Consider the following 12,372-nt stretch of genomic DNA (forward strand, 5'->3'; position numbering starts at 1 on the left):
AAATATTGCTGTTTCAAAATTTCTCGAAAAACCTCCTTATCAGGAGAACCGCCCTACGGCGGGCTACGTCGTGCCACCACCTCGAGTCTGATGTACTCCTGATACTTCGTTCGAATTTTAAGCCAGAAATACCTTCTCGTTCCCAGGATATTCCTGTATCAAAATTTTCCGAAAAACCTCTGTATCAGGAGAACCGCCCAACGGCGGGCTACGTAGTGCCACCTCCTCGAGTCTCATGTACTCCTGATACTTCGTTGCGATTTTTAGCCGGACACTCCTTCTCGATCCCGAGATATTCTTGTTTCAATATTTTTCGAAAAATATCTGTATCAGGAGAATCGCTCAACGGCGGGCTACGCCGTGCCACCTCCTCGAGTCTCATGTACTACTGATACTTCGTTCGAATTTTTAGCCAGAAATTTCTTCTCGTTCCCAAAATATTGCTGTTTCAAAATTTCTCGAAAAACCTCCTTATTAGGAGAACCGCCTTACGGAGGGCTACGTAGTGCCACCTCCTCGAGTCTCATGTACTCCTGATACTTCGTTTGAATTTTTAGCTAGAAATTCCTTCTCGTTCCCAAAATATTGCTGTTTCAAAATTTCTCGAAAAACCTCCTTGTCAGGAGAACCGCCCTACGGCGGGCTACGTAGTGCCACCTCCTCGAGTCTCATGTACTCCTGATATTTCGTTCGAATTTTTAGCCAGAAATTCCTTCTCGTTCCGAAAATATTGCTGTTACAAAATTTTTCGAAAAACCTCTGGATCAAGAGTACCGCTCAACGGCAGGCTACGTCGTGCCACTTCCTCAAGTCTCATGTACTCCTGATACTTCGTTCGAATTTTTAGCCAGAAATTTCTTCTCGTTCCCAAAATATTGCTGTTTCAAAATTTTTCGAAAAAACCTGTGTATCAGGTGCACAGGTTAATCGGGGGCTTCGTCATGCCACCTCCTCGAGCTTCATGTTCTCTTGATACAAAAATCTTGATTTCCGAGAAAAATACTTTTTTGTTTCTAAAATTTGCTTTAAAAGCATTAGAATGATCGATACTTGTTTATTCACATATAATTCGTAACAAGTGATGTGGGAGTGGATTTGTTCTTAAGAGGATTTATTAAGCATTAAGAGAATTTATTAAGTGCGAAATAGACTTTAATTAAATAATCAAATTCTTTCTGTATCTTATCCTTTATGTTTAATCGCATATGTAGTAATAGAATACTAATATATAAAAAAAAAGTTTGTTTGGTTACAATACATATGATCCAAAATATGTTATAGTAAAGAATAAAATGAATGAATAGAACGATCAAGAATATATTCCAATTATCATAGCTTACTTCATACGTTTAAATTTTAATCACCTTGAACCGGTACGTGATGTGCACATGCTTGTATATAACGTATGTATATAACAGGTACATGTATGACATATGTATACTAAGCAGAAGAAGGTATTCAAGAGTTAAACAAGCCGTTCGAAGGTTTATTTGAATGATCTCATATGGGAAGAAAAAATCAAACATTATTCTGAATTTATTCACGCTGATTCTATTTAAAATATTTAAAAGAATAGGAAATATAAATTTTCCTTTCGTTCTCGGATAAAAGTTTCCCTATTTAAACTATTTTTGAAATTTTAAGTTTCTTCTTATTTTTCGATGGGAATGATCATTGCTCCTTTTAATACTTAGTTTTTTACGGAGAAAGTTTCGTCTTTTATATTATCTGATATTTATTATTAATACGAATAAATTACATTCTCTTGTGCATATTACGGATATTATATTATGTTGATCCCTTTATCTTGCACAATGCTTTTCATCTTCAATATACAATGTATATATGTATATATTTGAAGCAATTGCGAAATTTGGATCAGCCTGATCGTCGCCGAAAAGTGAAGCTCTAAGAAAAGAACGTACAATCAGATGGGATAAAAGACGGGCAAGAGGAAGGAAGGTGAAAGAAGAAAAGACAAAAAAGAAAAGAACGGCTCGGGGAAAAGCACGAGGAGCTCGACATTCGTGGAAAAAAGAGGGTCACGGAGATGCAAGGAGAAAGTGAGAAAAAGCATAGGAAGGATGGAAGGAGGGAACACAGGTGCGGCTGCTACGTCCGCACTGCGACCTCTACATAAGTGTAATGTTGTCCACCGTGCAGCAAGGAGTTCTCTTTTCCGTCTTGTTCCAGACTGCCAGACTTTTTCGAGCATCCAGTGACTCGGTTTTCGGTGTCGCGTTCGTTCCAACAGATTGTTTCTCCACGTTACTGCATTAGCGCGACCTCTCGTTGCCTGAATATAAATAGTTTAAATCATTAATATCGATACAATTTATATCGTTTCATTGACGAGTTTGTTAATTAATGTTAATTAACAACATAGAAGTTTGCCAGAAGCAATAATTTAAGTTTGAACAAAAAATACCAAGACAAAATGAAAGCGAAGAGATTCGTTCAGTGATTCCTAAAACGAATTCACCGGTGAACTCGATGAATCACGATCTCGTTCCTCCACCTTCTCTTCTTCTCCCACCTCCTGCTTTGAACGGTGAGTACCAATGATACTTCAAGTAATTGTTTATTTTTGGACCGGTGAAACATTCCCCCTAAATGATATCGTTTGTATGGATACAGTACAATTAATAATTCTAGTTTTGTACAATTAATAATTCAAATAGTAATGCAAATAAGTGTGGTATAGTAACTTTTCTTGAATAATATTAATTGGAATTGTAACATGAAAATTGTAATTTCCTTTTCCCTTTTTCCCTAGGATGGAAAACTTAAATGATTATTTGACGATTTGCTGGAAAGTATAAGTTAATGGATTAGTGGAAAAAATTTTGAATTAAACATCGAAGAATTCAAATATTGGAGATCTTTATATTCAAAGTAGTAATGTGTATTTCGTAAAATTTTTTAATTGCACAAAAATTACACATTTTAAAAATAAGTAAATTTTTTAATTAGTTTTATGATCAATAAAAAAATGAAATGAAGTTTAAATATTAACCCAATCATAACAGACAAAATAAACAGATAACATTGTAGAACAGTGACAATATTTTGTGCTCAGTATCACCTGTTGCGTGGGTGAGCAAGTTTGACGTTTTACGAGTATGACTCGACGACCTACATACATACTTCGCTTCTCAGTTCGGTCGATCGAAATAAAATAAAAATTACCTTGTGCTGGGCCTAAAAATATTCTTTTCATATGAAAACCATGAAAATAGACGCACTTAAAAAAATACGTGACAATTATAACAACTACTGCGAGGCATTCTTTACTGCGGCTAGCGTTTGACATATTGATAATTGTCACTAATCATGCTATTTTTAACAATTGTATTCTAAATACATAATATATCTTAATATTTCTTACTTACGCCCTAATTGTGGTATAATTGAATCTTTGAAAAGAACAATAACAGGTATATTTTATATAATTGATAAATGCGATGTTGTGCATATTTAGCATTTTTTTAAAACAAACTATTAGTTCGTGGTAACTTTACTTCTTCATTGGTATCAGTGTTATTGAATGTTTGTTTAGTTTATACTTATTTATTATATATTCTATCCCCTTATTATCACGAGTCGAATTTTCATCTGTATTATCTCTGATCTGTCCAACACAGAAACCAGAGGCATTTCCTCCATCTCTATTTATTTCTGTCCCAATAGTTGGTTTATTTTCGAGTTCCAGTTTCCTTCTTTTCTTTTCAGGACACGTGTTCACAGTGATGAAACGTTTCTTCAAGCTTTTATCTAACTGTTTGTCTTCAATGATGACTGGCCCGCGAGAATTTTGTCTAGAAGCACGATCCTCTTTTCCGATCCCCATCTTTATTTCGTCATCGACTTTTAAAATATTCGAGGAACTTCGCTCGTTTTTATTACTGCAAGATCCAATAGTAATTATTTTTTTAGTAGAGTTGTAAATATTACTACGTGAAGTGCAAGGCTCTAAAGATATCGCTTTAGTGTCTAACTTGTATTTATTCAGCAAAGACTGCGTTATCACAGGTATACTTGACTGTATTGCAAGTAAATTATCTTTTGCAGGTTTCACCGTATTCTCTGTATTGTTTTTAATGTCTCTATCTACTGAGTGATCAGTCTTTCTAAGAGAAATATTTTCTGCTGGCAACTGTTTTCCCTTGTTTAACTTAATGAACTGTACATTGAAGTTCTTATTCAAGGTAATTTTTTTGTCAAAGGATTCTGATAATTTATGTCTCGTTTCTAAGCTATCTTTTGATTCTTCTGCAATTTTTGGAGTCACGTTCGATTGTTTTGTTACTTTCGTTAATGTGTGTTCTATTTTTAAACTATTTTCTGCTGCTTTCTCAACTTCCGCTTCTTTAACTTTTGGAATTACATCTAATTGTTCTTCAAGCTGTTTCTGTTGATGCTTCTTTAAATCCTCATTAACATCGTAGCTAAGAATTGAAAGATACATACTTGAAAATTAATAAAGTTCGAAAATTGAGATTTAATGATACTCACATGTTATATTTTACTCCTTTACACCCTTCTGAATATGCAATAAATTTATGCGTCCTAATCATTGCTGTTTCTTCGTCTTTACAGACATCGCAATTCGTTTTACAAGGTGGCATTATGTGCCCGAAATATCGACTAATGATTGTATGCCGGCACCTAAGCGAGAGTTTATCGTTTAGTTTTGAAAAATTGTGGGAAAAGACGAATATTTTGAATAATTTAAACTTACATTATTGAAAGGCAATAAGATACAAATTTGTTATATTCATTTAATCGTATCTGAGTATGTTCTAAATCGTTAATTAGTTTGTGATTTTTGATACCGAGTTTCACGGAAGAATGTTCTTCCGTACTAAAATATATTCTGCAATATGCATGATCATTTTCCAAATGTGTCTGTGCACATTCTCTATAATACTTGGCAATATTCTCAGGTACTGTCCAATGAACGATGCATCTGATTAAATAAATATTTCATAGATTATTTGGAATTGTGTATAGGGATAAATTTTTTTTTTTTATTGCAATATACACAGACCTAATCTTTTTCTTATAAATAAATCCATAATTATACGTGGTAATGATAACACGAATTTTCTCAGATATCCATTCATTTTCAATGCGACGTTGCGTACTATTCTTTAATTCTAGAATACATCATTACATCATTAAATCTCGGATTCAGGAATAAAAAGATTAACGATTAGTTGACGATTTGCTTACTATGGTGATAAACAAGTGTAGATACACCTAGGTCCTTTAATTTATTCTGCAATAATTCCACAGTAGACACTTCTCTACAGTAAATAATGCCAAAACCTTTATGTGTCTGAGTACAGATAATTTTCATAAACATGTATCTCATAGAGCCATGAAAAAACAAACAAATTTACCTTATTGGATAAATCAAACAGGCTAAGTACAGTTGTGATAAATTTTTTAAGATGATCAATAGGGTCATAAAGTATATCAACAAACCACACATCAAGGTATACATTGATCTTTTGTACGGGTATTTTAAAAATTTGTACATGTTCTGATGTCAAAAATTTGCAGATGTCTATCATTACCTGTTAAAATGTATAATTAAGAAGATCAAATATTTGTTGACAATAATTTAAACTATTTTTGTTACCTTATTAGTAACAGTTGTAGTTACTGCAATTTTAGGAACATGTTCCAATACTTTGTTAAATGTATTTATATTTTTATAACCAGGTTTATAATCATATCCCCATTCACTTAAACAATGAGTTTCGTTAAATACAATGTGAGACAATAAGTTACGTTTTTTTAATGAAATCAAAAGTTCCTGTTGATGTATAATTAAATTAACTAGAAGATATTTTTAAAATTGGAAATATCTTAAAATTGAAATAATAAAATAATTTACCTTAAAATATGTCATAGTACTCATTTCAAGAGTTACATATAACAATATTATTTTTGGATACTTTGATGTTAAATCATTTATGACATTATCTCTTTCAGATATTTTTGTATTTTTGGACAACAAGCCAACATTAATGCATTTGCTTTTTAAAAAATCTACTTCTTTCTGAAAATACTTCAGTCAATTAATCTAGTTTGATCAATTAAGATTTTAAAAGTATCAGGAATTTTACCTTAATAAGAGATAATTTTGGAGAAAAAACAATCCCAACTCCCTTTCGTAAGAAAACAGGTAATTGATAACAAAGGGACCTACCAAATCCAGGAGGCATAGATATAAGTACATATCTTACACCTATAATTATCCATCATACTTTTTGATGCATGTTTTTAAATAAAATTTTATAATATTCATGATACAATGAAATAACATATGGAATAACACACTTTTTCAGTATATTTATTATTATATATAATATTTTATATATTGTAACATTTAATAAAGCTTTTAATAAATTTAATTTTTAATAATAAGAAACATTTTTACATAAAAAGAGAGTACTGACCTGTGTAAATAGCAACAACAGCTTTTTCTTGAATTTTGCTTTTAAAGTTCTCATAACCAAAAACATTTTTTAAAACACTTTTACAATCTTTCATTTGCAGAAGTTGTAACAACATTTAATTTTTGCCTACCTAAAACCTACTCTTCGCCCACGTTTTATCATGAGAAACTAACCTCAGTGGTTTGATGGAGTGTTAAGTTTAAATTCACTTTAACCGCCAATATGTTTCAGCCAATCATAACCTAGTTCCAATTTTAAACAATTTTTGCGGGAGTATTCAAATTACAAATTCTTGTTGCAGATATATAAAAAATATTAAAACATTAAACGAAATATTACAATCATAGTACTTGAAAGAAACAAAAGATATGTTCTCAGTTTAATAATTTTTTATTACATTTCGCCTATTGCATTGGCAAATGAATTTACGTGTAAGTAAGACAGAAATTTGAGCAAAATTAATATCTATCTTTTGAAATTATATTTTACAATTTGTTTCAGATGCATAATGAATAAGTTTCACGCAGTGTTCCTTTTAATATGCACAACCACTGCTGATTTATCCAATGATTGCAACGATCCTAATTGGCACTCGTTGGAGACATTAGAAAACGCTAGAGTGGAGTGTGGGCCGTCTTTTGAAAATCGTTGCTACTGTTTGAGAACATGTTACGAGAATCGCCATCAATATGTTGTCAATTGTACTAATTCAGGATTTTCTGATGTAACGCCGTTGTCCCATTTACCAAATGAAACACAAGTCATTATATTAAAGATGAACGTTTTTTGATAATCATAAGATTTTATAGAAAAATCAGTTGACACGTTTGTATTACTTTTAGGTGCTTATATTCACTGGGAACTACCTTGAAGAACTTCCATGGAACGTATTCGGCACTCTGGACAGTCTGCCTTATTTAAGAATGATCGATATGTCAAACAATAGAATAAGAGAAATTCGCGGGAAGGCATACCATCATGTTCAACGTGTCGAACGACTCATTTTAGATTTCAATGAACTCTCGCTGGATCCTGCGAGAAGTCATCCCAGAGTATTCTCTAATTTTGTGTCCCTCTTAGAACTTCATTTAACCGATGCCTTCGAGGATGGTCTACCGAGAGATCTTGCAGCGACGTTACACGATATTTTTGTCAACAGGTATCAGATTGATAAATTCTAATCCTTATAAAATGATTCTAATCTTTATAAATTATTAATGACATTTTATACTCATCGCAGTAATTTAACACAACTGATAAAGCTCCATTTAGAGCAAAATGAAATATCAGAATTCAGGGATAGTAATGTATTCTGTGATCTCCCGAACCTTTTGGATCTTTACCTCGGTGATAACACACTGACTGCGTTGCATTTCAACATATCTTGTCTCCATAAATTACGTTTCTTGGATCTTCAGCGAAATAAGTTCACAAAAGTCGTAGAACACGATCTGCAAGCTATGGATGCCCTTATCAAGCACAACCAAAGCATAGCTATAGATCTTACTGGAAATCCTCTCGAGTGTTCCTGCAAATTGAATCCATTTATGAAGTGGATGAAAAAGACGAAAGTGTTCGTTCGTAATAAAGACAATTTGATGTGTTACAAAGGTATGTACTTGTATTCGATGAAATATTTCGCCGAATACTATACGAAATTAAATGTTATTTATTTTTGTAGATGGAATACCACACGAAATATACGAAACGAAGAATTGCACCCCGAGATTGTTTTCATCAACTCCACGCGGTGCAACTGTTCTGCTCTTTTTCCTTTCTATAGTATTAATAGGATTGGTGTGCGCTTTAATTTACGTGCAACGCACAAAACTACAAAAAAAAATCGAGCCTATATTAGACTCGATGAACAAGAGGGTGAGATACACTTCGATAGCAGCTGATACTCGCGAAGATTTGTGAATAAGTTCTTCCATTAGAAATTAACGGAGAAAAAAATTTAACTAAATTTATCCTTTTAAAATGTGTCAATCATTTTTGAACTACTGAGAAGTTTCATTCTTTTTTACTGTATAATACGCAAGTATTTAATTTCTTTTGTATCATAAGTAATCCAAAACTGAGAATATAATGAGGCATTAGTATTTATAATATGATATATGATAATTAATTTAGAACTAAAAAAAAAAGATAGAAACAAAATCATAGAATATGTTATTTTATAAGCTATTGTTGCGACATTAACACTTGTTGACTTCATAATTATAAGCAAAGAACATGCAATTTTGATAATGTTATTGTCTCGAATATGTTTAGCGTCGAATAAATGTTATATATTTATATTTATATGCGTATTCACTCCTCTTATCAAATCTCCCTGCTTGTTTAGCCATTGGTCAATTGTCTGCCTTCAATAAAAAATATATGTACATACATAATATTCTTAGAATTGCTATTCCTTATCATTGGCTATCAGACCATTGGCATCTTCAATAAGATTAGATAATAGATTTCAGAATCACCTGAATGTCTCCAGTATGCGACAAAATTGTTCTTGTAAATTCAAATACACTTGATCAAATTATTTAGTTTTTATATAATAAATAATGTCCTCAACTAAACGTCTTCGTCTCGATGAAGTCGTCACGTCATTCCCGGAGCTAGGACCCACGGTTCCTGATGGTGGTTACGCATGGATTGTTCTTTGTGGAGTATTTTTAGTCCAGGTAAGTAATCTAGATACAAAAGTACACGAATGACTCTCATTTTAATTTAATAATACTTGATATTATGCGTTATTTATATAGGATATTTAAAGCCATATTCTTTAATTCATTTCCACAATATTAAATATAATATTTTACATAGAATAGTCTTGGAAATATCCGTAAAAAATTGTAAGATCCAATTTGTTTACAAATATATATTATAACATAATCGTATTAAGAGCCACAATATTACACATATTTTTTTATGAAATCAAAATAAATTTTTGTCATTATACTACTGTTTTAAAAAATTAAGGAATTAGTAAATGTTTTCGATAATACTAATTTTTTTCTAAACACTAAATAATATAAATATTAATAGATATTAACTTGTTCACATTTAAAAAGTTTTCATACTTGGAATAAAAATTCTATTCTTATCTTTACAGATGACTATTCCAAGTATATTAGTGATGTACGGGGTAGTCCTGGAATATATTCATCAAACTAAATCCACTGATTTTGACGTATGGGATGAAAAAATTATTTTGACGCCTATATTGTTTACTGCCTTCTGGAATCTAGCAGGTATATAAACAATTTAGTAATCTATGATCTTCTAACAATTATTACCAATTTCTTATAACTTCTTTCTAGATCCTTGGACAAAGATGGTTGTGAGTATGGCGTCAATTCCACGTTTGGTAGGCATAATAGGAGTGCTTCTCCTGATAATTGGAATCATAGCATCTGGATATCTTGCAACTGGTGGAGTTGGTGCTTATTTAGCCAACAGTAGTGCAGGTGCAGTAATGGGCATAGGCGCCAGTTTTGTCACATTACTGAGTGACTATATTTTGAGGAAGTACTTCAGAAGAAAGCTTCTTGTAGCCTTGATGTTGAGAAACGTTGCAGTCTCTTTCGGACTTCTGCTCATCCCAAGTATTACAAATTTGTTGTTACACGAAGCTCAACTGAGAACTGGTTTGCAACTAATAACTATTATGTTATTGCCTACTGCGTTTGGAACATTGACTTTTCGGTTGCCTTCTTCGGAACAAACTTCTCCTTACAGGTCCTTCTTCAGATTATCTTAAATAACAATATTTCATATTATTATTAATCATTATTAAGTAGTTTTAATGTACAAAACAAATATTTAATTATTTACTTACAGTTTACTTTTATCAACCGAGGAAGATACTGAACTTCCTATAAAAATCTCTTTCAACGTTCATAAGGACTCGAGTGGTCAAGATAACGTAGGAAATTTTGAATATGATCAACCTGATGAAAAGACACATGGAGCAGGATTGCTAAACGAAGGAAATAATATTTATGCTTATGAAGACTTAGATGAAGATGTGGACTTATTTGTAAATCCAATGGTCCATTTTGATAAGAAATGGCAGTATCAACTCCGAGTTCTCAAAAATTTCCGATTTTGGGCTGCAATAATTGGCTGGGTTGGAATGAAAGTGTCAACTCTTTTCTTCTGGCTCTTCTTACCCATTTTAAATAATGAAAGTGTGATGCTTCAACATAATTACGTTTGGATGTCTCTGCCCATCACGGCTGGCTTCAGTACCTTTCTACCAAATTTTATTAGTTACAAAGTACTAAAATTCACAAATCAGAATAGAAGATTATATTTTGGTATAGCGTCTTGGTTTTGTGGTATCAGTTTAATAGGCAAGTGATAGAAAAGTGTGTTTTGATTCATTCGTATTCTGAAAAAAATATATTTCTAGGTTTAAATCACGTAAATAGCTACTTGTGGATGGTGATTTTTATTGCTCTGGGCGGTGTCAGTATTGGCAGTTTAACGAGTTGTCAAGACTTGCCTTTATATGATGTTCTTGGATCCGAAATGGTTCGTTCCATTCATAAAGGATTTTCAACTATCATAGGTTTATGCATTCTCGGTGTTTATTTCATACACGGTAAGCTCTCGTAACAAAATTTTATTTCGAACGTAAGGATAATTAATAAAACAAATCATATAGAAAAGAATTTCTGATTACAGACACAAACCTCTGCTTGAGTCTCGCGGCGCTTTTACAATTTCTCGGTGGACTCTACTGGATCTCGTCGCCTATTCTGAACTTAATTAAAGCCAGTCGTTATAGATCTCGCACAATAAACAGAGAAAGCAGAGACGAGACATGATTAAAAATAATATTCTAGGGAAGTAGTATACATACATTTAAAAATTGTTGATTTTTACGTTATGTTCTAATTTAACGATATTTACAAAAGTATTTATATTGATCACAATAATTTGTTTTCTCTGAATTCATCTAAAATAAAAATAAAAATAGTGTATATATAAAATCGTAAAAATAGATATTTCTTAAGAAATAAAAAATAGGCAGAGAATATTGTCTAATATAAAAGATATAAATACAATCCCATTTTACAATATCTCGAATGCTATTCTTTTAAATAGATTTTTTTGTGTTATCTGTATGTGCGTATATTTATATGTGTATGTAAGTCTGTACATAGACATATACGTATACACGAAGAATCTATGTATTTCTAATATGATATTCTATACTAATCGTAGAACATGATTTTTTTTGTCTCTAAATTACTTACAAATATATTCTTGCACATACAGGAAATAAATTGTTCTTAAAATAATTATTCTATTGTCTCATGCGTGATGAGTATGTATAAATATCGCGTAATTATGTCTCTATTTGAAATGTAAAGAAGAAACAAAAAAGAAAGATGAATCTTTTAATACTAATATATTATATGCACACTCTGAGATCGTGAAATCGGTCTCTTATTGCTTAAACTTACATAACGATTTTGTACCTTGTTTGCCAATTTACATTCTAAATGATTTATTATAGATATACTGAGTATTTTTACCCCCATTATTCATCTATAGTTTCCAATTCTTTTTCTTTTCTTTTCTTGTTTCTTTTTGTATGTAAAAAAAAATTAATTACATTATTAAATTTTATAGTTTTTGCGTCATTTTCAAATTTATAAGGCACTTTCGTATGCAAAAGTCATCTATCTTTTTATTTCTCCTACTAAATTTCGCATTTTAAGTAATAATTTTTATATAATTTCTATAAATATTACAAGTTTTTTGAAGAATTTTGATATGTAAATATTTTTTCTTTCATCTATCTAAAATCTTTTTCATTATAAACGATAAAAAAAAGCACTTTTAATTATTAGCTTTTAAATAAATTCTTAAAATCAATTGCAATAGA

At 31.5% G+C, this 12,372-nt stretch overlaps 3 protein-coding genes and 1 long non-coding RNA gene across 7 annotated transcripts; 2 read left to right on the forward strand and 2 right to left on the reverse strand.

Annotated features, from left to right (window-relative positions):
- The first annotated feature begins 1,932 nt into the window (after positions 1–1,932).
- On the forward strand, positions 1,933–8,776 carry LOC122527709 (slit homolog 1 protein). 2 transcript variants are annotated; one of them, XM_043652108.1, is made up of 6 exons: positions 1,934–2,551; positions 6,772–6,901; positions 6,972–7,230; positions 7,313–7,629; positions 7,711–8,081; positions 8,152–8,776. In XM_043652108.1, the coding sequence occupies exons 3-6, from the start codon at positions 6,979–6,981 to the stop codon at positions 8,388–8,390; spliced, it is 1,179 nt and encodes a 392-aa protein (XP_043508043.1). In that variant the 5' UTR covers positions 1,934–2,551; positions 6,772–6,901; positions 6,972–6,978; the 3' UTR covers positions 8,391–8,776. The 2 variants fall into 2 exon arrangements, with proteins under 2 accessions (XP_043508044.1, XP_043508043.1); XM_043652109.1 differs by lacking the exon at positions 6,772–6,901 and having other exon boundaries at positions 1,933–2,551.
- LOC122527707 (ATP-dependent DNA helicase Q5-like) lies at positions 3,496–6,811 on the reverse strand. Of its 2 annotated transcripts, XM_043652106.1 has the most exons (11): positions 6,644–6,811; positions 6,471–6,600; positions 6,138–6,259; positions 5,906–6,070; positions 5,642–5,824; positions 5,406–5,576; positions 5,236–5,341; positions 5,051–5,159; positions 4,742–4,969; positions 4,516–4,668; positions 3,496–4,448 (listed from the first exon to the last, which is right to left on the reverse strand). In XM_043652106.1, exons 2-11 carry the CDS (start codon positions 6,583–6,585, stop codon positions 3,518–3,520), a joined length of 2,283 nt encoding a protein of 760 aa, XP_043508041.1. In that variant the 5' UTR covers positions 6,586–6,600; positions 6,644–6,811; the 3' UTR covers positions 3,496–3,517. The 2 variants fall into 2 exon arrangements, with proteins under 2 accessions (XP_043508041.1, XP_043508040.1); XM_043652105.1 differs by having other exon boundaries at positions 5,406–5,582; positions 5,648–5,824; positions 6,471–6,811.
- LOC122527710 lies at positions 8,631–10,442 on the reverse strand. Of its 2 annotated transcripts, none has more exons than XR_006306397.1 (3): positions 10,312–10,442; positions 9,770–10,228; positions 8,631–9,163 (listed from the first exon to the last, which is right to left on the reverse strand). It is a non-coding gene; the product is annotated as an uncharacterized LOC122527710 (long non-coding RNA). The 2 variants fall into 2 exon arrangements; XR_006306396.1 differs by having other exon boundaries at positions 9,761–10,228.
- LOC122527708 lies at positions 9,016–11,436 on the forward strand. The gene is made up of 6 exons (XM_043652107.1): positions 9,016–9,154; positions 9,586–9,724; positions 9,794–10,211; positions 10,314–10,828; positions 10,888–11,079; positions 11,163–11,436. The coding sequence occupies exons 1-6, from the start codon at positions 9,035–9,037 to the stop codon at positions 11,303–11,305; spliced, it is 1,527 nt and encodes a 508-aa protein (XP_043508042.1). The 5' UTR covers positions 9,016–9,034; the 3' UTR covers positions 11,306–11,436.
- The last annotated feature ends 936 nt before the right edge of the window (positions 11,437–12,372 follow it).

The sequence above is a fragment of the Frieseomelitta varia genome, unplaced genomic scaffold (genome assembly GCF_011392965.1).
Source record: "Frieseomelitta varia isolate USP_RPSP 00005682 unplaced genomic scaffold, Fvar_1.2 scaffold_230, whole genome shotgun sequence".
Taxonomy (NCBI): domain Eukaryota; kingdom Metazoa; phylum Arthropoda; class Insecta; order Hymenoptera; family Apidae; genus Frieseomelitta; species Frieseomelitta varia.